Raw genomic sequence first — 27,196 nt, 5'->3', positions numbered from 1 at the left:
CCTGAAATAAAACTCAATAAAAATCTCTTACTTTGGAACAAGCAGATCATGCAAGCAATTACAAGATTTAACTTTAAAACTTTAAAGTATTCGAAGCTTTCGGATTAAAGCTCTGGCGTAAATGTGATGTAAACCTGATGGCCTAATGTACAAAAATACGCAGCACGAATAGTTATGTGGGCGCACGCCAAAGAGACGGATTAGAAAACGATCACTTTCCATTCCCCACACCCCTCCCCTTTAATTCGAAGAAAATCGTGATGCGGTAAGCTACTCGTGGAATCGTTTGTATAACTGACAAATGTGATATTGTGGTATGCGGATCTAAAATTTCTAATAAGATAAAACGCATTTTTGCCAATGGTTGTCAAATCTCAAAGATACTTTACCGAAACGAGTTGTTTTGTATTTTTTATACTTTATAGCCCCCGAGTCGCAGTTTGCCCACTATTGATTTGTAAAACGGTTAATTCTAAGAATATTATTTACTTCTCGAAATGAAACATTGTTTTCATTTACGTACAAACCAATTTTTCAAGATTTTACTTGTAATAAGTTAAAATTGCCATTTTCCTAAAATCAAGCTAAAAAAATCTCGTACTTTAAAAACAAGCACAGTCAAACAATTACAAGTAAAACTCTAAAGTATTTAAAGCTTTCGGATTAAAGCGTGGGCGGAAATGGATGTAAATTCGATGGCGTAATGTACAAAAATACGCAGCACGAATAGTAATGTGGGCGCACGCCAAAGAGAGGGATTAGAAAACGATTACTTTCCATTCCCCACATCCCTCCCCTTTAATTCGAATAAAATCATGATGCGGTGGCCGTCGGGCGCATTGGGACTTTCGATTTGGCCGATAGCGGTGCGCCGAGCAAACACCTGGATTTCCTGGCAAACATTAAAAAACGTCCAGAGCGCAAAATTGAATCCCAAAGCTTCTCCATCTTTCTCGCGCGTAAAACAACATTTCCGAGCTCGATACTTGGAGCCTTAAACTAGAGCCCAAACGCAACAAACTTTCGGGAGGGTGCTGGGCCCTGATTTCCTGGCAACCGACGTCACCGCGACCATTGTGACGCGACAAGGGCGCCGCGAGATTGTGATTTTTGCCGCCCGACGCGATTCGACTTTTGAATGGCGAAAGAAGTCGCAACACGTTTTGTGTCCGAGCGGAAAAATCACACGTTTGAGTTGTCTGTCGAAGAAATTTGCCAGCGCCTTTATGCTGCATATTTGATAGAGCGGCCCGTGTGTTGAGTTTTATGTAAAGCCGTTTACTATAGCAGAGAATTATTGGGAAGGATTTTTCAGTGTCGGTATTTACCTTAGATAACTTTTTTTGTCGAACACAGAAAAAACTAATAGTATAGACTTCAAAACGGAGAACGATTTTTATTATGTTAAAAAGGAAGACTGTTGTTTTGCCAACGGTAGCTGTAAGAGAGTTTCACAAAATTTGTCGCAATATTTGGAAAACTGTAAATTACGCAACAATGTTGAAAGTAAAAAATGTACGACTAAAATTACCTTTCGCATAGCAATGCGCAAACAGGACAAAATTTAACTATACTTTGTTAAAATGTTGAGTTAGAACTTTACAGCCGTATAAAACATATACTTGTAAGGCTTTGAATGAGGTTCTAAGTTGTCTTGTTTTTTTCATTTTGCTTACCAATATTCATACCTATATAAAAAGCTACTGTTACAAGTATAGCAGTTATTTTAAGAACAAAAATACGATTGCTGTAAATCGGTATTAAGTTGTACTGAAACAACATTAGCAAAAAGAACATTCGTTTTTTGACCAAATTTACCGAACACCATATTTGAAGCGAGCCTCCTTTCGCCTACCACCGGTATGAAGAACATTCTGCTTGTTGTTATGCTGTGTTTGGGAGGAGGATTTTGCATTCAGATAGGTAAGTTATTGAGCATAAACGCTTGGGGTGATAAAATAGGATGTGTTAAAAATAGAACTCTGTACTAAAAACAAAAATATATCGCCATTTTCAATACCATAATTTACAGCATGGTAATGTATGTATCAGTATACGCTACTTAATGCAACAGAAATGACATTATTTTTTATAATGTTTTTCTTTTAATCGTTCGCGAATACCAATGCAAGTCGGCTGGATCGTAACCTTCCTGTCTTTATTTGATATTCTGAATCCCGTTTTGGGTTGTTAGGGAATGAGCATAAACTAACTTCCAAGTAATTTGTTTATTTCAGGCCTATACACGCTAATTCGGAATTAAAGTACTGTATGTTGCTTCAAGTCAGGTTAGCGTAAAACCTCGTAGGAACGGGGTTCTAGCTCTAATACGCTAAAGCTTGACATTCTAAGCGTTTCCATGTAAAGCTTGATGAGACGCAACCACTTAACTAAACCAACTGACTTATCTAACAAATGGGCTGAATTAATCAACGAACAAAAGGTATATTAAGCATCTACAGTGTTTTAGTGACTTAACTTAAGTGCACGTCACTGTTTTCAAATGACTTGGCCCGACTTAAGTCTTTTGACAAAATTGTCAAATAACTTGGGTTTAAATTAAGTGTTTTCATTAAAACAATTTCAATAAAATTGGGTTATTTATCCCAATTTTGCACGTAAAGCAATTTGCTAGCTGTATATTGCGTTTTTGTTATTTTTAGTTGAGGTATTGCTCATAATCGAACGAGTTTGCCAAATTTAAAAGATGAACGTTCAATTCTTTTTGGCTGTGACATAACTTGAAGTTGACTGACTCTCAAAATGACTTGACTTGGGCATCTGATGCATTGGACTGGGACTTGCTTGGACTTGAGTGATTTTACAAATGACTTGAGTCAATTTAAATTGACTTTATACAACACTGGGAATCTACAAATTTCAGACCCGTGGGATCCCCCAAAGAAAAGTGTTGTTTTGCTGTTATGTAATGAACAAAGATAAGATGCTTAACTATTTGCTGTGGCCTATCAAACAACCCCGGGCCACTTTACCACTGCTTTAAATGGTTTTGTACGAAAATGCAAAGGACGTAAAATAGTTCGGATAAAAGCAAAAAATACATTTCCCTATTTTAGTCACAAAATATTTGTTTCGACTGTAGTATTTATCTTGTTTAAACTCTATTTTTTGTTTTACTTCGCTTAGACGACCTGATAACCGGAGGGAAATGCGGAGTGTCTACCAAAATCTCCGGGGGTGTTGTAGTCTCGCACCAGCCGATCGAAACTCTACCCCCCATCTCGAACAACATCACGTGCTTCTATACGATGCAGGCGCTCAAGTTTCGTCAGAAGATCAGATTTGTCCTGCTGTGCGTATATACCCTGGCCTAGTGGTCTCCAACCTTTTTATTACCTGAACACAATTTAATTGAACTAAAATCAGCGTTTACATGCGACCCCAGTTTGTTTTTAGATAAGTGTATAATGCTTGAACTAAATAACACAAGCCATTGATTTTGCTTAAAATAATTATACACAAGTCAACATTCTGTTTTATTAGTTTTAACATTTTTGTCGCACATATTGCGCTTGTCTATACCGCTAGCGCAATGGAATGACTAAAACTTCTATTGGTGAGTGATGGCGACCCAATAAAAGGTTTAGGCGACCCCACATGTGGTCGAGACCACTGCCATAACCTACCACTCGGTGATAAAACACTTTAGCGATAGCCGATAGACTATAGTACGTTACGTTCGGCATGCGGAGTCGGACTCGTGACACGATGGAGTCTGTTTTTCCTTTACAAAACACGTACAAGATGAGTATCGGAACTCCAGTAAGACTACTCGAATCCGCAGGTACATGCACAGTAGCAATTTCGAAATCGATATGGTCGCCAACTGTAAATTGTGAAGGTGTTATAGCATATGGAGGAATATTTTCCAACCACGTAATATGGGTCGATGAGTTATATGACACCTCTATGAGTGGATTTCTGTATATCTACCTTATTTAAGTTGCGTAAACACAGGTGAAATAAAGGCTGTAGAGTTGGAAACGGACTAAAGACTAGACGGCATATGTAAATTACTTCAAGGTCTAAGCCAGGAGTCAGATTCGTGTTGTTTCAACTTACTCCACAGCCTTGCTTACGTTGGTGTTTATAAAACAAGCAGCATGGCATGACTTGACTTAAACAACTTGGAAACATGATTCCTTAGACTCAATTCTTGAAGGTGTGAATCATTTTACTTTAATTCAAACATTTAAAAATTGTTACCCATGTAAGTGGCCGATAAGATTTTTAGCGAAACAAAGGGAAATATTTGAACATTGTATAGAATGCGACACGGTTTCATCACTCATTTAAGAACTACAAAACAGTAGCAAAAGGCTTGGCCCCGTCCAGCGCTCAAAAATCAATGTTTTTTTACGAATGATTTTCCAGGTTCTTCGCTCTTACTCCGGCAGATTGTTCGTTGTCCTACCTTAAGATCTACGACGGAAAAAATGACGCGTCGCCACTCATTGCTACAGTTTGTCCAGGTATAGGAAACATTGGTGTGACCAAAAGTAACCGTCAAACGACTTTGCAATCATTTCTTATTGTGCAAGCTTGTGTGAACGACAGTGTTGTAAATGACTTGACTTAAGTGCATTTTAGTCACTCTTTTTTGTATGAATTGACTTGACTTAAATCTTTTGAACGGACTCGGACAGTCATTTTGTCAATTAACTTGTGTTATATCAATTTTTAAAATTAAATTAGGACATTTTATTTCTGCACGTAATACAATATGCATGCTGTATATTCCGTTTTTGTTTATTTTTAGTTGATGTTAAAAGTTTAACGTTTTAATTTTATGTCAATAACTTGAATTGAAGTTGACTTGCTCTAAAATAACTTGACTTGGACAACTGGTGACTTGGACTGGGACTTGGATTGTTATTTTTTGCAAATGACTTGATTGGGACTTACACGTTTACAACATTGGCAAACAAAATGCACACAACGCTCGTTCGTCCCAAATGATTTTAAACTATAATTTCAGCTGTACGACTTGTTGTTTTTCATTTGTTTACACATGTACGTATATGAAGCTAAATCTTTCGATAAAGTCGGATAGGGATTTTTTTTGACAAAATGAGTTACATGATACATTTTTTGATCTTTTACCAGGTGATCCCCCTGGAGTGGAGTACAGCAGCACCAGTTTTTGGATGACACTCAAGTTGCAAGTCACTCGCTTGACTGATCCTCCGACCGCCAATTTCACCGGGTATTATGTCAGCTACACCAACGATCGAGGTTGGATTTTAAGCAAAAAAATATTTTTATTTTGAGTCCAAACTTTTATCTTGATTTTGACTTATTACGCTAAAAAAGTCTTAGTCGATTAAGTTGTCAGGTGCTGAAGGCGTGTCACATTTTAAGGTCATTTGTCCGTAGTTAAAACATTGTACATAAATAATTGTAAAACTAGTGAATTTGGTGAACTGGTTTGATTCTCAGCAATTTTTGACTTTTTTACTTGTACAAAACATATCGATTTTACCACAACGTTACGCAAAACATGTATCAAGTCGAATCATTTGTCCAATTAACTTGGATCTGTTTATAAATTCTTTATACAATCCCAGTAAAATAGTGAGGTCACTTTTTGGTAAAATAATTTTTTTATCCGCGTAAAAGTAGATTCACCAAAATCCTTGTAATTTCACATAACCTGTAAAGAATATTTTTTCGCTTTGAAAACAACCTGATCTTCATGTTTTTCGATGACTTGATTTAAATTTGACTGTCATGACCTTGGACTTCGGGTCGACCTGACTTATTGGCTTTGTGTATTTTGCCACGGTCCTTGTTTTGGAATTGACTTGTCATGGTAATGGCTTGTCCTTGGGTGGCAAATGACTTTGACCGATTAAAATGTGTCCTCGAATTGACTCGCTAACAACACTGCTTAACCTTGACCCGCTGTTTATTTAACAACGGCCTGACTACAATAGACGCCTGGACAAAACAAGTTTGTAACTTTTCAGCACTCTCTTGTTTACAGACCCGTGCGTGGAGCCGGCTAATGAGCTGATGTGTGGCAACGGTCGGTGCATCTACAAGGAGCTGCAGTGCGACGGCTACGACTCTTGTGGAGACGGGACGGATGAGGACACTGGATCACCGACCTTTTGCAACGTGACTACGACCACAAGCGGACCGACAACTACCACTAGTTAGTTTTGACTGTTTGTTTGCTAGATTTGATATGGGTAGGGATATTTTTTATTTAATTTTTAAGCAAATACCGGCGGTTGTGGGTTAATAATACCACGACAGGTTTATGTTTTGCAACCTATGACGATAAGATCAAATACCTTATACTAAGCGTAACTTAAAGTTTTTTATTGCGAAATCTTTAACTTTACTTAGTTAATACTTGGCAAGATATTTCGCAAATCTTTTCATTTCTACGTACTTTTAAAGTTCAGTTTTAAATATTGATGTACTACGTGTAGTATCCAGGCAATTCACAGCTGAATTTCCTCATTTTTGTTAAAGCGCAAAAATCCGCACTTTGCACACTAACATGCTTGGAGGTTGACAGGGAAAATGTTTTCTGGGAAATATATAGATAAAGGGATTAAAAAAATTCTTAAACATTTCACTGACTATAGAAATAGTTGCAGCACTTCAAATATAAATGAAGCCAATGCAGAATGAGTAACTAAAAACATAATCGCGGAATAATTGATTTCCAAAAGTCAAATTACGTAAAAATAATGCAGAAGTAAAATTTTTGTTCCAAATAGTTTTGTGAATTTTTTCTATTTATTATATTAATTATATTAATTGGTATTTTGAATACTATTCGCATTTGATGAATACTTTTTTGAAGCTATAACGCGATAGTACTCTTCCGACGTTTGCTTTGCAGCAAAGGTTTGCAATCAAACGAAAGTTTTCTAAACTTTGAAAATTGAAACTTTCCCGAATTTATTTTCTTCATTTTATGTAGTTTTGGCAATATTTTACATAATAAAAACGATATTTGGTAACGGATCGGACGGTTGTACTATTCGCCCAATGTATCGTTTATCGGTATCGTAATAAAAGCGGAATTATCGGATATCCCAAGCTAAAAGTCATATTAAGATCAAGAGAATAGTTAAGTTCAAAATTTATAGTTTTTAATGTTTTACTTTAATGGGAAGCTTCACAAGGCCGTTTATTCCGACCTGGCAAAACATAGGTTTCGCACTTTTTCAAATTCCTTTCACGGCGCTTACGCTGTGGAATATAAAACGCAGAGCAGCCGGCGCAGGGAGCAGCTCCCACTCTTTCTCCCACTCCTCCTCCAAGTTCTCCCGCTCCTCCGGGCGACTTTGAAGAAGGCGAGCGACCTAACTTTCCCGCTCTTTTACCTCCCGAACCACCAGATACAGCAAGCAGCAGCAGCAGCACGACTACACCGCCAGTCGCAACCATGACCACACCAACCACCGTGACCACTACACCAACCAGCACCAGCAGTAGTAGTAGTAGTACGACTGGCAGCAGCGTGGCAACAGTGGTCAACGGAGTCCTGCTCGATTTAACGCCGCTCTACATCGTACTAACTCTAACCTTCGCCATCTTTAGCGCTTACCTAGTGTACAGCCTGCTGGCGGTGCAGTGCTTTAAGACTTGCATGACCTCGTGCCTGCACCGCTGCTGTCTGATGGCGATTCGCCGCAGACGAATGTGGAAAGAAGGCAACCAAGAGGTGGGTTTTCAGTTCGAGAACGGGTGTGAATAAAACATAATAATTTAGTTTCAATTTGCTGATGATACCTAGGGAGGACTATCACGACCACTATGGTTTTTCAGTTAGGTGAGCGCACCTGGTCTGAATAAACGTACAGTCGTACACCTTTGAAAGGTTTGCTGATGGTGAGCCTACTTATAGGGAAGGCTGTCATCAGGGCCAATTTCTTGTTTTAGTGCTAAAACTAACGGTTGCCCACAGTTTTGTAAAAATCATTTAGGTATACGATTTTCTATTTTAGTTAGAAAACAAATGTGTTGACATTCGAAAAACAATATTTTAGACAATTTTTTAAATACATTGCCTTATATGTCGTATTTTGGTAATTTACTAACAATAAAGGAGTGCTGGTCAACAGAGCGTTATATATATTATCTTTGTCTTTCTTTTTATTAAGATATTTCGACTGAAATTTTTTGACCGACCTTTAAACGCAAAAATGTAATATTTTGTTAGAACAGACCTATTTATTAAAAGTATTTATAAGCAAATAATAAAAGTTGTTAAATGTGAAATTCCGAAAAAAGACTAGCACACTTTAAAACTTTAAAGATATGAAATATTAAAAAACAAATTTTGTTTTCCAAATCAGCCCGGCGGTCGCCTGCGCCGCAAAATAACCCCAGAAAATCGCAAAACCAGTATGATCATTGAAAACTTGAGCACTTGCGACCTCCAGCGGAACGGTAAGCTGTCTATGGACGGCAAGGAGTCGGTCTACGCTTCGTCGGTGGATGTCGCTGTCGACAATGGCGGTTTAAACAATAACAACAAAATTAACGACGCTCTGATCGGAAACTGACCGAGTGTTACTTAACGTAAAATTTCTCTTCGTTTGCTACGTTCACAAACTATAGTTGTACATTTTGCACATATGTTGTATTGTTGTCCAGGATATTAGACACGGTTGCCACACTTTTTTAAAGTTATGCAGAACTTTTTAGACAAATTGATGGGTTTTCAAAGATCTAAACTTGCATCACCTGACATGTTTTGAATATAACATACCAGTATGAATTCCATGGTTAGCACATCAAGAAATAGTTGTTCAATTCGTTTTATACCACATTTTCAAAACATATAACTAAAGCTGCAAATAAAACGACATTTAAAGTCATTTTGAAATACAAGGTTTTGTGGCTTTTTAATATGCAAGTCAATTCACAAACATTTAGATATTCCAAGTGGCATTCCCCTGTCAAATATATTACATTAAAAGTATTCTTTGTTTGAGTTGTAAAAACCATGTTGTGAAGAAAGTAAATGAAGTTGTACCAGTTTGCCGAAATAGACTTTTCGAGTCTCCTAATAATTATGAATCAGTATTTCAAGCATTGCAACGTACATATTATATTGTAATATTCAATATCTGCAATGTTGATATTACTTTTTGTCAGTTATGTCACATTCAAATGTAAAACTATTTCCTATTTTTGTTTCAAAGAAATGTTTGTTTTGTTACTTTTCACAGGAATTTAGAAACTTCTTTGCTAAGCACAAAAAAGCGAGTTTCGCAAATTTATGTTTTACAAATATGTAAAATGATTCAACAACTCTTTTCACATAAAAATGAACAATTATTATAGCAACTAAAACAAAACAAAAGTTGGTTTTTGATTACAAAATCACGCAGAACGACAAGCCAATTGCTGAGACCGGCAAATAGGCTTTATACGACTATTATTGCGATAAAGAACGAAACAATTCGCACGACTGGCGAATGTACAGTTGCCTATTAAAAAGTATTCTTTCTTATGAAATGGTTTAAAGGTGGTTTATCAACGGGACAACGCAAGAATAAAAATATCCTTTCAAAAGCCGATGTATAATTATGGCTGGTCAATGACTTACAGTAGGTGGCTAAACAGAAGAAAAAACGTTTATAATTAAGCGAACAATGTTCATACAAGTCAATATAAAATATGAAAGAGCGGATGGAACTGTGTTTTCTTACGTTCATGCTACACACATTGGGTATTTACAGGGGGGGAAGCACACTAAAAATGATAAATTACAGGATAGACAAACTGGCGACCTCAAAGGTTAAACCTCGAGTTGCTAAGCGCATTTAGCGAGTTATACGATTCTGTTTTAAGCCGAACGGAAAAAGACTTATTCAAAGTGAAGAAAGTAAACACGTATAGGAGGGGTGCAGAGTCGGACTCGAAATAAGACTACGTAAAACTACACAAGTCCGACGTGCGCAAGCGTATTACCAAATTCGAAGCTGGGATGTAAACTGTAAATTGCCAAAGTGTTAGCAAACGGTGGATTATTTTTTAACCATTTATGATGAATGGATGAATTGCATGACACCCTTACGAGTAGATTGCTGCATATCAACCTTATTTTAGTTATGTAAATGGCGAAATGCTGGCTATGGAGTCGGAGCGGACTCGGGATTGGACGAAATCGCATATCTAGCCGGATTCCGACTCATTTTTTGGCTGGAATCGTACTCGGGTTAATTTTAACCGATTCCGTAGCCCTGCTGTACTTACCAAAGGGTAAATTAGCGGCAAAAAATAATACAATGAATCTTATTACAACCCGGAACAAAGTATAGAAACCCTTTCAAACATACAGTAAAGATTATTTTTGTAACAGCGGGTGGAAAACAAACAGGCTACAGCTGATATAGGATCAATGGCAAACTCTTGGCGATACTGGTATTAGTCCGTCATAGTGGTTTGTATCGATGTTGATTTTAAACCCAGCTGAGTGATTATTTTAGCCGTGATGGGCGAATTAAGGTATGATTTGTATCGTGATGGATTGCGGTAAGATAGATAGTTAGCTTACATTAAACATTTTGTTGGGAATAAATATATAATAGGGTAGAACTTTAAATAGTTTAAAGTTGCGGGTAGTTTTCCAGTATCGTGATCACTTGTGACTTTGCTTGTGCTAAGGTTTTTTGTTAAATTGTTTCTTTTGAACTTTGGGTATTTGTAAATGATTTGACTGGGAATCAACAGTCGTTTAGAACACTTTCATTTAAAAGCGAAACCTGTATGTTAAATACCATTTCAGGTTAAGCTTAGCATATCTGCTCTTGGTGGATGGCTAAAAATTCAAACCGTTGCGTCTGAATTTTTAAGTGGTGACTTGTTCGCGTTTGTGATTGGGAGTCGACGGCCAACCGGGTTGACTCATTACGAAAAAATTCTCAGTAAAAATATTACTTGAAGGAACTAAAAACAAGCAAACAAAAACAACATAAACCACCACACGCCGTAACACGGCAACACGCATGAAACAATCTAAAAAAGGGAACAAATACCCGAAACAGGCTACTTGTAAGAACTTCTGTCGGTGTCAAGAAAATTGATTCCTCTTTAGAAAGCACGGAAACCGAAAACTGAATGATCGACAGCTTATATAAATGCACGCGGGGCGTTATAATATACAGCTTATTATTAGGGGCTTATCTGTACCGCGATACGGTGCTCGCGTATTTGTACGAGAATGTCGACTAATTCGCCGATGGCCACCTGACTTCCATGACGCTTTTCCCACCACTTCACTGCCTGGTAGGCCTGGAAAAATGAGGAAAGTTTGTTTAAGGTTTTAAAACTTGGTAAATACCCCGAGTCCCCCTTGGTGATTTGGGTTGCTGGTCATGTGACACCCCCCTTTTAAAACGGCCACGCTACGCGCATGGATACATCCCTAATATATTAAAGTATAGCAATGTAATCAAGTAGTAGTTTTCTAATCGAAGGTTGAATAATTTAGCCATACAGACATCAGCAGATTTTTTCGACTCAAAAAGAAATATGCATATAGGTGTATATGTTTTGTAAATGAATCCAACTGATGCAAGATCGTATCGAAACGTCTTTATCAAGATGATGTCGATTAACTCGGCATTTTTGGCTTTGACTTTTCTAAACCCCAATTTTTTTTCGTGAGCTGCATATCCAACCTTACTTTACCTGATGTAAACTTGCTTTCTGGGCACATTTTCCCTTAACTTTAAAACGTCCACCTTATCCCCAGAATATTAGGGTTGTATCCATCAGTATTGACACTAACACTTGCCATTGGTTCCGATTCGATATTATCCGACATACCTATTTCAGAATCGCAAACCCCAGTTTAGAAAGCTCTCGTTAAAAGAATATTGAACGAGGCTGTTTCGAAGCGTTACCTTTTCGTACAATCCCTCTCGATCGTAATCGTGATTGATGGCATCGATCTCTCCGTCTGATAATCCCATGAAACGGGCCATTACTCTCCACTGCGCCCCTATGTTTCGTGCCACCACGTCCACATCGTTGAGGACCATAGCCCTAGTTGAACCTGATAGAAAGGTGGTAATGTTACGTTTGAATAACATATACGGGAATGTTCTCCGGTCATGGAAAGCCAACTTTTGGCGAAACACAGAATACTGATACGTTGTCTAAAACGTATGCGCCCCAAATTAGGTTTTGAGAGTGTGTTTTGAAAACATTGCCCGCCTACATCGACCTTTCGGTTGCACAAAACAGAAAACATAAAATACTAGGACTGAAACATTTTTTCTCGACCGTAAGAATTTAGTATGCCCCTTTCTAAACAGCCCAAAAATCGGCACGGTGCATACCCTAAACTAGGGGTCGCGAAAGTACGGCACGCGGTCCAGATCCGGTCAGCAGGTTTGGTTTTGCAAATGATCATAAAAAAACGGTTTGTAATACCATATTAGGCAAATTATTTTGCTAGATGCGAAACCAACTTATGGGATTTGGTTGGTAAACATTTGTATCTTTTCTTAGTGAAATAATGGCCCGCGATATCCAATTTATACAGTTATCCACCCGCGATCGTCAGGTTTTAAGGTAATCCGGCCCGTGATGAATGAAAAAAATTGGTACAAACTGCCCTAAATAACTGCCGGGCATTTCATCCCCAACATTACTAAAATAGCTGGTCCCTCGGCTAATAAAAGCATACATATTCCCGCACCATATATAGAACAGCTAAAATTACACCCAAAACATAACATAAGACGTTCTACTGTCCGTTACTGGACTAATGTCTGATATGCTGTCCATTTGACTACAGAAGAAAAATCAACATTACATCGGTCCGCCCTCTGTTTGGAACCAAAAAAGTATTAAACACGTGTTAAATTGTCCAATGTTACAAGCGGGATAAGTAATACGTACGATAACCAGGTATTTGCTCCGGGCTTCTTGGGCTTCCTAGCTGCTCAAACGTTCCACCGCTACGATCGAAACCCACGTTCACGTTGACATTAACTAAAAAGAAAGTCAAAATTACCACAAAACGCAGTCAATAAACGCTTTTTGTGCGGTTTAAATATAGTAATAAAACGTGTTCGTAAAATTGCAATTTACCGTTAAAATTTAAATGTTTAACCAGTATAAGCGAAACAGCAGTTTGTTCTGAAGTGCGTTGTGGGGTTATTTTTCGGAAAAAATGTGACATAATGTTTAAAATGAATGAAGGGATATTCGAAACGTTCAAAATGCTACCTACTCCTGTATGGGCTTTGATATTCTTACAATGAGATATGAGTTTTAAAGAAGAGACGAATGTTTACTATGCGAATAAATCAAGTTATACATTCGTAATTGTAACAGCCTTTTTATCATAACACGAGACAAAAATTGAATTCCGCTATTTTTTTGAGGGGGGATCTTATCCTAATCTTACGCCGTTTAACATCCTATATATACGAGTGTTGTAAACAAGTCATTTTTAAATAACATAAGTCAAAGTCAAGTCTTTTTGAACAAACAAAAAGTCAAGTTCCAGTCTGGTCATAATTAAAATAACTTTAGGTTACGTCTTTGTCTAAAAAATAAAACGCTAAACTTAAAATTTTTGATAAACTCAGTTTTACACACAAAACAAAAAACCTATTTAAAACTTTTCATTTCAACCCAAGCCAATTGTCCATTAGACTTAAGTCAAGTCATTTTGCCGAAATGACTTAAGTCAAGTCAAGTCATTTTGCCGAAATGAGTCAAGTTAAGTAAAGTAATTGACTTAAGTCATTACAACACTGATATAAACTTTATAAACAAGTGTGATCAATTTTAATGACCAACCATTTGCGTGCGGCGGTGGCGATCTACTAGTGCTTCCTCCGTCGCTTATGAAACGTCTAACAGGTGCTGTGCTGTTATCTAAGAACGGATCAGCGCAGTCGGTGCGCTCATCGGACGCAGGCCCGCCTATTTCCATCGAGCTTTCGCTTGTGATGGCTGGTGTCTTGAAAATATATTAAATAAGTAATAAAATACGTAGAAAAATAAGGTAATAAAATATGTAGATCGCCGTCAAAAATGTACTATGTTGCACTGAAAATGTGATATTGGAAATCACCTTAACCCTCGCAAGATAATTGTCGACTTCAATTTCTGACCAATAACAGCGGAATACTCTAGCAAAGCTAGCAATACAGGTCAGACTCTATGAAAATATATTTAAAGATATGTTTATCTATTTCGCCAGCGAATTAATCGTCAGTATATCTTAATTCGAATGAATTCATACACAAAATATACCGTATGAGTTTGGTCAATCGCTTAAATAGGGTTTTAGTGTCTGTATTTTCTAAGAACCTGTTTTGGAATTTAGGAATTTTGACAAACAACTTGACTTAAGAGATATTTACACTAAGTATACTTAGCGGACTTACAATGTATTTGCCAATAACATACTTTACTTATTATTTCTTATTAAGGTTGGTTTTCTTAATTAGGGTAACTTATTAATTGGGATTGGAACTAATTCCGTTTTAAAAGAATTAGTTTATAATGCTAGTGCAAATAATGCAAAAATACTTCTCACAAGACGTGTTTTGCATAATAATAAAAATAAAATACTATTGAGTATGTACACCATGGTCAACATAATAACAAACAGTTTAAAAAATGTTTAATCGCCACACTTCCTAAACTACAAACTAAGGCTGCACACAAAAAAAAATTCAGAGATTACAAATCTTAAAAAAACATTTGGATTTTTTGTTTTTAAAGATTTTCAGCACGAAAATCATTTAAAGACACTTAAAGATCTAAAGACTTTGTGGCAAATCTGTCTTCGTTTCGCCAAGTTTTTTGTGGTATTTCGCGTACACATTTTCTTTATTATTTTGCTTTCACGTACGTATAAGTCACCGTTGTTCGCAAAAAATTCGCAGAGTTTCGCACGTACTCGCGTTCTTTCGCAAACTTTCGGAAATACGACAGACTCTTTTAGCCTTGAAAGCACAAGCGAGCTAACGAACCTGTTCAACCGTATCCATCGGTTCCTGAGGGGGCGCGCTGGGTTCTGGGTGACTTTCCACTGGGGCTTCGTGGACCTCTTGGCAGCTTGGGGCCGCCTGGGGTTCGTAGAAGGTTTTGGGGCCCATGCTGTCGCTGCTACTTTCTCCATCGTCGCCGGGAGCCATCTAAACAACAGGAGAAATGGCGTTCAGTTTTTCGATAAAAAATCATAAAAGAGCTAAGAATTTTACAATTTTTTCATAAAATAAAATCCGAAACTGCGACTCACCGTTACGTTTCTTGCATATTTTCTTGCTAAAAGTATTTTCAAAGTTGATCTAACACCCCCTTTTAAACACTGTTAAACTTTAGGACCCCCTTTTGGAGACATTTCATATCCAGTGGTTGCCAACCTTTTCGGGTTACGACACCCTACATAAATTATAAAAAGTTTACGGCACCCTTACTGTCATTTTCGCAGTGATTTACTGTAATGTATCAATAAACTAACTTAAAATAGAACATTTCAACTGTGCACTATTTTGGAAAATATCCGAGATTTGTTGCACTCCAATGGTACACAAAACACATGGCATGGTCAATAAGCAAAGGAATTTAAAAAATGTCGTGGCACTGTTGGAAACGGCAAACCTGGGTGCCCCGGAAACGACTCCCTAAGTAATAACTTCGCTAAACTAAGCTCACAGTTGTAAACGCTAGCGAAAAGCATGGTTGCAAACGAATTAAACGAAAACCAATTAAACATGAAAAAACACATTTGCAATGCGCTTGCGGACCCCCTGCAACCTTTTTTACGAATCTCTTTAAAGTACGTGGGCCTTTTGATGGTATGCTTGGTTTTTTAGGACGGAACATTAGGTTGGTATGCTTCAATTTTTTACGACGGAACATTAATATTCCTAAATGTGAATATTAAAATTTTATTACTATTTTAAGATGAAAAAAGTTTGATCACTGGCTAAAGCTAGGTTGCTTTAAGTGTGGTGTAAACATTTCTAAACGATATTGTTTTACTTCCGTAGATTTTACACGGTGAACTTTCGAGCTACATGCTTCTATTTGGTTTTGGCACCCACTATCTTAAATTCCTGTGCGCAAGTTTGACTCTCGGCAGGTCCTTGTGTGACCGGTTGCTCAAAATCTAGCACTCCTCTTGCTCAGCATATTTTGGTCACTTACCGACTGGGGATGGACTAGAACGGTCGGAGTCGGTTGTGCGATGACGTCTCCCCTGCCTGACACCTGCAACGTTGTTGGTAATTATGATAGAATAACACCAAATGTTAACAATTTGCAAAATAATCCACACGCATATAACAACACATATGCACGGGTACACATGAGCTAATTAGTAAGCGGTTTCAGCGAAGCCGTCAAAGATAACGGCTCTGCATTTATTGAACTAGGGATTTCCGTTATTTTATTCCGATAACCGATACTTTGGAAAAACATACCGCCGTCTGATCTGATATCAAATAACCTTACTATCGTTATATAAGCGGATGTAAAGACATTTGCTGTTCCAAAGGAGTTAGATTACACTTTAAAAGGTTTTTTTTTAGGTAATCAAAGAAAAATAACGGTATAGGTGGCCAAATTATAAAAAAATGCCATAAGAATGGAACATTTTTGTGACTCTCAAATAAGCTTGACCGGAAGTTTGATTGACAAAGGGTTACCGTTATTCGGTTGTTCTTTTTTGCAACGTAGAAATTCAAAAATTACGAAGACTTACGGGTTCTGGGTTTACGAGAATGGTTGGAGTTGGTTGAGCACGCGGCTGCTGTGTGGCAGGCATCTTTAAATGATAAAAAATACATTTTAGTTCTCAGGGAGCTGGGTATTTAATGATCCCCGGGTAAGGCAAGGCTCAAAATCTAAATCTTCAATGTGTCCTTAAAACATTCTGTTTTTAGTAATTTAACTAAGGTGGTTGTTGTAAAAAATTCTCTGTTTGCGGCCGACAATAAAATAAAAAAAGTTGTCGTTACACTTCCAAAAAGCTGTACTTTTAATAATTTTTTTTTTATGCTTCCTAAACTCCGAGATAATGGGTTAACACCGCGGTAAATTATCAGTTACTTCAAACAATAGTGAGCAATAAAGTTCCACAATCCGCATGCTTTCCTGCACGTAGGCATTTCCAATACTTGACTTTTTATTCGGATACCGATACTCGACATTTTTGACTAAAATATCACGATGCGGTCCTATACAAAATTACGCTATGACTACGCACAACAAGCAAAAAATGTAAAAGTTGAAAGTTTCAAAGGCCTTTTTTTAGGTTATTAGGACAAAATTTGCCTTAGCTTTAAGAAATTTGGTTATCTCCAGTTGTTGACCTACGATTTTCTGTAGCACCGAATATGTAATAGTGGAAATCATTGACCCTTACAAATACGATTTTCTACTATTATTTTTGAAGTAGAAATCGATATATCCGATTGCAAATCACGGTTGAAATTCCTGTATTAATTTGGTATTGGATTGGCACCGATACCACCCTAGTATCGGACAAGTACCGACAATACCACTATGCATTAGATATCGGTTACGATCCGATATTATCGGACATACCTACCCACATACCTATTTGTAAATAGAATGTGCAAACTATTTCGCATAACACAGTTTGAAAATCACTGAACTAAGGTAAATATAAAAAAACCTTTTAGTAGTTCCGTTTTTGACTTACCGGATCCGGATTGACCAGGACGGTGGGGGTCCTTGATGCGATCTGCGGTCGCCTGGGGCCGATGGGGATTCCATGGGGATTTGGGGCAATGTAGGGGGCAGGGGTTGGTTCGGCTTGTACCGGTACCTGGGGTAAAAACGAAATGTTACTTTATGATAAACTGAAGTAAGTATATTCATGAGTGCTTATCAGAGAAAGTTAAATAATAATCTATATTTTCGAAAAATAATGCTAAACAAGGTTTGACGTTTAAACAAAGATTGCATTTTAAATATACTTAATATCGTACTGGGTTTCCGTTGCTTTGGAGAAAAGTGATTTTTCTAACATTTTGATGATGTTTTCTGATAAAAAAAGATCTACTGGACAAAAATAACTTCTCGTGACAGTTTTTTTCGTATGGTTTTGTTGCCTTTTTTCGCATCCTGCACAAAACCACAGTTTGCAGTTACAAGACGCTTCGCTATCAGCCTCGCTTGATCAAAACGGTTAACGTGTGTATTAAACTTACCACGCCGCCGAACGTCCTTGTAGCTTCTCTTTCGGCTCGCTTGCGTCGAAAATATTCATCCTAGAAAAACTCAAAATGCTCATCATGCTTTATAACCATCAGTTAAAAAATTCTAGCTTTTAAAATGTCTGCCTTGTCTTGGTTTGTTTTATACAGGCAACGTCAGATGACAAAACAAACAAAAAAGGGCCACGTTGACTCAATCCAATAGGTTTGATACCTCAAAATATTGTTTTTTGATAACTCGAAATCTTTTTTTTTTCATACCTCAAACATTTTTTGTCATAGGTGCTAAACATTGTTGAATAATTTCTTTTTTTAGGTATATACTTAAAAGAAACGGACTTTAGGTAATTAAAAAAACAAATTATATGTACCACGAAATCAATTGTATTGAATATTACGAGCATTTGTTTTGTTACAATTGCTTGAAAAAAAAAACATAGTTTGTTATGCTTAAATCCCATTTAATATCGACATATAATAAATCTACACATGCACTATATAAACCTTTAAAGTAAGAAGTAAGGTTTATTAAACGTACATAGTTATGTCTGCACAATGGTTCTGCTTCGACGGCTGCTGCTTCATTCACATGTGGTGCAATTTGACTTCGAATTACTATCAAAAAATTTTCAAAATTTAATAGCCTACATTAAGAAATGATTAACAACCAGTAAAGTACAGTTTTATTAGGTTTTATGTCAGTATAGGTGCAGTGTAAGGCTTAGACAAGTTAACTTTATTTGACCTGGCTTACGTTTAAGTGTGACTTAACCATATTCACATCGCGGCTAACATTGTCAATTATTTTTACATCGGGCCAACTTTCAATACCAATTTCTACCTTGAAATCCTGAAAGTTAAAAATTAATAAATTTATTTTAGGGCCAAGGTTTGTGTCAAAATAATTAACAAAAAGAACAAACCAAACACAACGCTATTCCATAATATTCCATCATTCTAGCTGAATTGCCTCAAAATAATAATACTTAATTACATAAAACATAATCAATTGTCTAAAAGGATGCAGCTAGTATATTTTCAAAGGGTCATTTAAATGTCAGTCAAACAGCCTGTCCATCTGAAAGAGCTCTGCAGCTCACAATTGCCTTATGCATATTGACATAAGTAAATAGCAAACCTATAATGGTTTTTTAACAAGCACTAAACATATTTACTTAACTGAAAGTTTGCCTACCTTGAAAGGTCTGCCTATCTTCTGGTTCCAGGGTAAAAGTGTGCAACATGATGTCGCAGAGAAATCTCGGGCTGTTTGGTTTAAGACCGTCTTCGCTCAAGAGTACGCCGTCGCTCAGATACTGGAACACCACGTCTGTTTTCAACGCTGTATGGAGAGAGGACAATTGATCAGCGACAAAATTTAGTTGAAAAAAGAAATGATAAAGAAATATTTACAGTAAAGTAATTTTTTGCTTTTTGGTAATTTTTTATGGGGGGTAATTTTTAATTGTTTTCAGACCTCATATTAGGAAAATGAGAGAGTGTTTTGCATATTTAACAAGGTAATAATAGCATACCAAAAAGGTTGTGTGTCAAATGTTTGGTTTTAGTTTCGTAGAGGAAATAACAAAGTGGCCAACGAATACTGACAAGGGGACAGGTGTCTGGCGAGGCATAGACAGTTTACAGCAGTGGTTGTAAACCTCTTGATTAGCGGCCAAATTCCATGGGCCCTCAAATAATGGTGCCCTACACCCCAGGTTCATTTTTAGAAAAAATAACAATTAAAAAAAAGAAAAAATGTAACACGGGATTCCGACAGGTCTTTGAAGACATATTAAAACCACAAAAATAGAGTTGAAATCTTTATTATTTAAAAAAAATTATGTTAGTAGGATTCAAAAAACTGCTTCATGTTTCCCACCCTAAGGGGTATGGCCCCAGGTTACAGTTTATTGGGGTAATTATAATCTCATTGACAATAATTAATACTCACTCCCATAGGGATGTTTGTCTGCCATCATTTCCCACAGCAACACTCCATACCTGAAAAAAACAAAAATAAATGAATTGACAGTTTATTACCTACTTTTATGCAAGTTTTTCGATAAGTGTTCTATGCATAGTTTTACACCTATGTATTTAATTGTTGATGACTGTTTGGTCAGTATAAATGGCATTTAAATTTTGAAAAAGTTGTGAACATGGTAGGAATTGTAATTTGACATCTATATGAGCCTGCACTTTGTAAGTGAATTCAAAAGATGCCTTTATTTTATTTGGTCATATATTGTTTGGATTACAAAATTCTAGTTTTAAGTGCTGATTAAGGTTATCATCCTAAAAAAACATAAAAAATATTTTTTTACATATTTAAGTAAAACATTAAAATATTATTGCATACATAAAAAAATTATAACTATAGTAACATACGAGAAAACATCAAATGGCGGCATCGGCTTGCGATTGATGTTCCTTATGTTTTCGGGTGGAATATGTGCGATCATCCAACCAGGCTGATTAAACATCGACATGTCTCCGGTAGCCTGCTTCCTGCGATCTGTGATGTCTTTCTGGTGGGAGGCCTGTCTCGTCCATAGCTCTTCGTCGGGCATTACAAGGTCAGACAGCTGGGAAGAAGAAACTTGTTAAACCACTAAATATTAGGATGTCAGAAAATTTGCTTTTAAAATCATATAGGAACAAGTGTGCCGATAGGTCATTGAAACATAGGGAGTAGATTGTTTTTTCTGCATGAAAACATAATATGCTCAAACCTGATAGAATTGTATGAATAGGTCATTAAACATAGGGAGTATATTGATTTTTGTATGAAAAGCAAATATGTCTAAAATTGTTATAAACAAGTGTATGAATAGGCCATTGAAACACAGGGAGAAATATTTTTTGCATAAGAAGCATATATGCCTAAATCTGAAAGAAACAAGTGTATCATTTTTTATTTGATATTATGCCTGGGAGTAACAGTTATAAACAAGTGTATATTTGCAACCATGGCTCAAAAGTCACAGAGCCTAAGATAACGGGTGAAACACCCAACAGAAACTGAAACCAATTATGGAAATATATATATTTTGTGTTTTTCAAATAGCTACTCTGCACAAGTCAAATTTGTTTGTTTGTAAGGAGCGAAAACATAGTTTCTTGTTAACTATTTTATTGTATATCTGGCATCTGTACTATAGTTATCTATGGTTATTTTGATCAAGCCAATTAACATGAAGACGACATCAAGCAAATGTCCAGCAAAAAGCAGTATAATGGCACAAATTACCTTGACATGGAAGTTCTCATCCAGAAGAATGTTGCTAGTTTTCAGTTTTCTGTGAACAATCGGTGGATTTTGGGAATGCAAAAAAGACATCACTTCTGTTATCTGTAAATAAACAATCTTTAGATAAAACTCCTTTTAAAATCAAATTACATATTTTTAGAAAACTTCACTCAAATTATATAAACCAAATAAAATACAATTTCTCCGCAGGTAAAGCAATCTAATAAACTAACACCTTAGATATTTAAAAATTAATTTTATAACATTATATTTTAGTGTTATAAAGTATACATCAAACGAAAAATTGGGAGCCAGGCAAGATGGTTATCTTAACCTTGCAAAAGCAAATGCGGAGGCTAACCATACTCTTTGTAGTGATTTAAGTAATCATTAAAAAAAGTAAAAAGAGGAATTAAAAAATAAACAAACAATCAATTACCTCATAAGCAATCCGTATCTTTAATGGCGTTGGAATAGTAATCCTGCGCAGGGCATCAGCTAGTGCCCCGTAGTGGACGAACTCCAAGACTTGGCACAAATGTTGACTTTCCATAACAAATGCATGAATCTTTACCAGTTTGGGATGCTCGAATCGCGCCAAATTATTTACTTCCGTTTCCAGCTTTGGCTTTATTCTTAAAACAATAAAATGCATTGCAAAAATGTAATGGTTGTTCACAGTGTTTAACGACCATGTGATGATCGTGATGATAATGGCCTTATAGACAGGGCAGTATAGTATGTATTTTTTTACATTTGATTACAACAGTGTTTTTCAACATTTTTTGAGCCACAGAATGCATTGAAATACTTTAAGAAACACCAAATAAAATGTATAACCATGCAATAAAATAAATAAAACAAAATCAATTTATTTACATTCAGTTTTTCTTATTGCTATATCTGAGCCTGTCATGGTGGGCACAAAATTGATATTCAGGCGGTATTTTTTCTTTGCATTAACAGACCAACACTATTGCAGTCTTATTATTAAACTTATTGAGTCTTTTATTACACAACATTAAAAAAGCAAATCATTGTTGAACATGTAGCAACACTTCGAAATATTGTTGTTTACCACAGAGAATTTTTGTATAATCGCCTTTCAATGTTTCGTCATGGAAAATTACTTTTAGAAAACAATGGTATGATCGCCTTTCAATGTTTGTATTATCATTGCAGCAAATCTGCAGCTAAACCATTTTGACACAAGTTTTATGCGTCAGAGCAGTTTCTGATCTACGTATATATCCGTTTTATAAAAATAGCATATATTTTCAAAACGCCGTCCCGCGCCGCGGTGTAAACAGAGATTAGTCTTCCCCGGTTGTGTGATATATATTGTTGTCATTTGACTGAAGTCAGAATCCGTTTCGTGTTTTGACATAAAAATTGAATGTTTCTCGTAAGAAATAAGTGTGAAGAAGGTTCGACCCTTTTGGCACATGATATTTTGTTAAGTATTGTAAGAATTAATGACGTAAATCCTTTTTGTTCATAGAAATTTCCTAACTGATTCCTAACTGATTTTCGTCTATAAATAGTGTACTGAATCAATACAGAATGCCCAATACTCAGACAACAAATTCAAGTGTTTTTTTGACTGCAGATAGGGGTTATTCGCCCCAGCCGCAGCAAGCGGATAGAATAGGCTTTTCACGCCGACTACCAGAGTTCTCGCCAATCAGTTCTGCAAGCTCTGATTCAAGCAGAGATTCTCCAGTCAAGAAGATACGTAAACCTTTCGTAGATCTTGATAGGGATCAACCATCTACTTCAGCAGTTCCTAAATATACAGTGAAAAGACAATTGAGAAAGCAATCTCGAGGGCCAAGAACGCCACCGTTAATCAGACGAATTTCCAGATCCACATCACCACCAAGAAGAGGATATTCATCAGAAAGAAGAGGCACTTACGGAAGGAACAGCTGCGAACGTTCTCCGGAGTCCGAAGATTCTTACGAACTGTATTGTCCACCAGCTCCAAGGCCTTCTTGGAGGATTCCTGTTCCATTCAGCGCAGGAACATCAAGAGAGCAAGTTGCTTACGATCGTCTAACTGAAAACAGGGAATTGTGTCCTTTAATCGATTCCTACATCAAGGCTCGTGCTATAACTACTCAACAGATTAGACTACGAAACGGCTTGTTCGAGACCATTGTGAAGAGGACGGCATTCAACCATTTTGCTACCCCTCCCTTGAGTGAATTTCGACACATCAACGAAATAGACAATCTTGGAATAACGGCTGTGCATACTCTGCAAGTCAACAATAAACCTGGAGATGTATTAGTGTGGCAATCAAGTCCTACTCCGACATCTATTGAAGGCAAGGTCTTGGTCGAGGTATTTTTGGCACTAAGAATTTACATTAGTGCTCTGTTGAGACTTATAAGAAAGCTTGTTACTTCAAACATACAGGTAATGGCTTTTGTAGTACAAAAGTGATTTTTGACTAGTATTATTTATGGAACATTAGTCAAAATAATATCAGTAGCATGTAACAATCTCTTATGGAAAACTAGTGTTCCACGGAAGACCAGTTAAAAATCACTGGATTACAAGTAGGCCTACTGTAAAATGATTAGCAAAAATGTTCATTATTCAATTAGATCTTTGGGCGCTGGTCTAGAATCCTACCACAACGTTGAAATGATTATTAAGCAATGCATAATATGTGGGTTAGGGTGTCGGTTAGTGTTTGGGTGTGGGTAGGTCAAGTAATATTGTTTAACACTATTACTGGACTCACCCAAACCCAAACGCTAACCGGCACCCTAACCAAAATAATGTTCGTTGTGGTAGGATTCTAGACGAGCGCCGATCTTTGGAGCAACTATTCTGCTATATCCACAAACTTACTTTAATTATAAATATAACAAGTATATAATTTAAATTAACAAATACATTATTTTTGCATTAAAACAGCACAAATTCCCTAAGAAAACCATTGCAAATGCTGCAAAAAAGGCCTTCAGTCAGTACCTGTCTCTTGCTATGAAGACCTTCGAAAAAACGCGAAGACAGCATCTTCCGAAACTGGGATGTTTTGCAGAATAAACGTCGCAATGTGAACCATTAGCCAACACTCGTTTTTCTGTGAATTCGCCGTACACAATCCTGCTTAAGAAGTTTTCTTCGTCAGATGAAGGGGCGGCCATTTTAAATGAACTTACTCGTCGTTTCTGTTAGAGAATCGTCATATAGTATTACGAATTAGAAATAAGACACTTCGTTAAGTTGTTTCCGAACAATATGATTTACAATTTCATTACAACATCCCTAATTCCCACACTTGCAAAATACCCTTTGGGTGGATTCGATGCCTTATTTCTTGCAAGTTCCCCTTTCGGTATATTTCGGGTAATCCCCTATTATCATAGAATGGTTACGACTAGGCTTTAAGTAGGGGATTTTTTAATGACGTATTTACTATTTACTTACCACCAGACATTTACAACTAAATTGTTCCAGGTGTCTAATTCAAAGGATTAGAGCAAAATTCGGCGAAGGTAATTCTAATATAATTTTAATATTTGCCTATGATTATCTTACGATATACCTAAAAATATATTTTACTAGAACGCTGTTCCGACAGCAATTATTTTACTACAACGCCTTTCCGGACCGTTCCGGCTAACTTTACCCACTGATTTTATGTATCCGTTGCCTCACGTAGGTCTATGCCTTCAATTGAATTTATGCCTATTAAACTTAGGCCTATAAAGGTTTTTCTACGCTTCGCACGTTTAGATTGACTTTCAGCTTCATATTTCCGCACGAGCTTGCTCGAAAACTACAGATGATCATGGCTATAATGAAAATGGTACATAATACAATACAATTATAAAAGCTGAGATAGTAGGCGTTTTTTTCAAAATTGCTTCTTTTAAAACGATAGGTTTGATATAGAGCAGGGTCGGGAACCCTTTTAGCTAAGGGAGCCATAAAACTCAAATATTCTTGGTTGTATTTCCACGAGAGCCGTATAACACTTTTTAACTTCTAGTTGTAGTAAATTGAGCAGGGTCGTTTATTTTGTTCTCATTTAAAGGACAGAACATAATATGCACCAAAAATGAATTAGCTAAGTTTGCACAACTTTGATTACAGATTTCGTGGAAAGAATAAAGTCTTTTGAATATAAAGAGATTCGCGCGAAGCGCCAAAAATTTGTTATGTGTAATAAAAAAGGAAATATAAAGTTAGGAAAGCGGTCGTGGCCGCTTGCAGTTTTATTCAGATCATGCTAAGAAATGATAGCTTAGATTTATCTGCAAGCAAGATTCTTTTATCAAAAGAGCCATATGGCGTCACCAAAGAGCCATAAGTTCCCGACCCCTGATATAGAGATATACAGAAAAGCAATTGCGTAATATTCCTGGTAATTTCCTATAAAAAGGCGAATAGAGATTCAACGTACCAACCTAGGTAACCTGTGCGACTTCTTTTCAAATCGCAAGGTAGCAGTAAAGAGCAACTTATTTTTGTCTACAAAAAAGGCAAAGTTTGAAATCTCCTGCTTGGGCGATGCGCCTTCGTTCTAAATGCAAATCAGGCCGGAATTCTCTACGGTTAGGAATAGTTTATTACGTGCTCGTAATATAACTTTAAAGAGTTAACTACTTGTACCTAGGCCACCAAGCTTGCGAATTTGGCATATGCTTGGCGTTAGTGTTACGAGCATTGCGCCAACTCGATTTGTAAAATTATAGTTAATCAAACGTTGTAAAAACGTCACTTGTAGTCTTGTACCGCTCTACGTTTTTGACTGTGAGACTTCCTACTGCTATGGTGCTACAGCCTGTACATATCAGTGTTTCCTAAGGCATTCGGTGCCTACAGGTGTTCGTGTGTTTTATGAAAGGTTTCACCTGGTTTAGTATAGTATATATACCCGTCACTTACATTGCGCAAGTTTATGTTTGATTCAGGTGATATAGAAGGACGTGGTCTATTCTAAAACCAAATTTAAGCAACTGAACTTTGGCTTTAAGCAACTGAACTTTAAAAGTTATAAATACTGACAAAAAGGTGTACAAAACAACATTGTTTTTTAAGTTCAATGGATGCAGACAGCCAACCTATGCAGTTGAATTTTTGACGGTGCTTAAATATTTGGTCTGCGATTGTTTTTTCATAGATTACTGCACTCAAAAAGAATTGTTTTTAAGTTGTTACGAAAACTATTAAAAAATTATTTGCCGTAATTTAGACGATTCTAATTGTTTGTTGACTGACCCTAATTCATGTTACATAGGATTTCTTTAGGTGTTAGTTTTTTGTCAAATTGTTTAATCTAATACTGCAGTAATAAATAAAAAACATTTGTTATATAATTTTAATAAAATAATGTTTTTGACATAACTGGAGTTTTTTATTGGCATCCTTCTTCAGTTTTATTGGCATCCTTTTATTTACCTTAAAAAATATATGCACTCTTTGAGTTGTGAATAAGATTCCTAAATATAATATAATATCTTCATTTTTTTAGGGTAAAAAACAAAACGATTTGTTTTAAGTAGCTGCAACCATTCGATTTTCGTTTTTGTTGATATCCAATTTGCTTTGAAAATATTTGTGCTTATTAAGTTTGAAGTCACTATGTTATATTGCGTAATAAGCTTACTGTCCAATTATTCAACTGACAATTAACCACATTGAAATCTATATAGGAATTTAGTGACCTGTAATTCCTAAAATATAATATCAAAATTTTATTATGTTT

The 27,196-nt window shown here is 36.5% G+C and overlaps 2 protein-coding genes across 2 annotated transcripts; one reads left to right on the top strand and one right to left on the bottom strand.

Annotated features, from left to right (window-relative positions):
• The first annotated feature begins 1,862 nt into the window (after positions 1-1,862).
• On the top strand, positions 1,863-8,552 carry LOC146131995 (uncharacterized). Its single transcript, XM_083397173.1, has 7 exons — positions 1,863-1,923; positions 3,148-3,313; positions 4,396-4,493; positions 5,128-5,256; positions 6,008-6,182; positions 7,399-7,708; positions 8,343-8,552. Exons 1-7 carry the CDS (start codon positions 1,863-1,865, stop codon positions 8,550-8,552), a joined length of 1,149 nt encoding a protein of 382 aa, XP_083253299.1.
• A 402-nt stretch (positions 8,553-8,954) lies between these two features.
• LOC146131994 (uncharacterized) lies at positions 8,955-24,783 on the bottom strand. The gene is made up of 16 exons (XM_083397172.1): positions 24,454-24,783; positions 21,908-22,103; positions 21,469-21,570; positions 20,607-20,803; positions 20,170-20,219; positions 19,411-19,557; positions 18,754-18,830; positions 18,210-18,269; positions 17,699-17,824; positions 16,736-16,798; positions 16,180-16,242; positions 15,000-15,164; positions 13,816-13,978; positions 12,907-12,999; positions 11,904-12,055; positions 8,955-11,289 (listed from the first exon to the last, which is right to left on the bottom strand). Exons 1-16 carry the CDS (start codon positions 24,627-24,629, stop codon positions 11,170-11,172), a joined length of 1,950 nt encoding a protein of 649 aa, XP_083253298.1. The 5' UTR covers positions 24,630-24,783; the 3' UTR covers positions 8,955-11,169.
• Positions 24,784-27,196: the final 2,413 nt, after the last annotated feature.

Source organism: Ascidiella aspersa, chromosome 9, assembly GCF_963924565.1.
Source record: "Ascidiella aspersa chromosome 9, kaAscAspe10.2, whole genome shotgun sequence".
Classification (NCBI taxonomy): domain Eukaryota; kingdom Metazoa; phylum Chordata; class Ascidiacea; order Phlebobranchia; family Ascidiidae; genus Ascidiella; species Ascidiella aspersa.
This window is presented reverse-complemented; position numbering and strand designations above follow the sequence as displayed.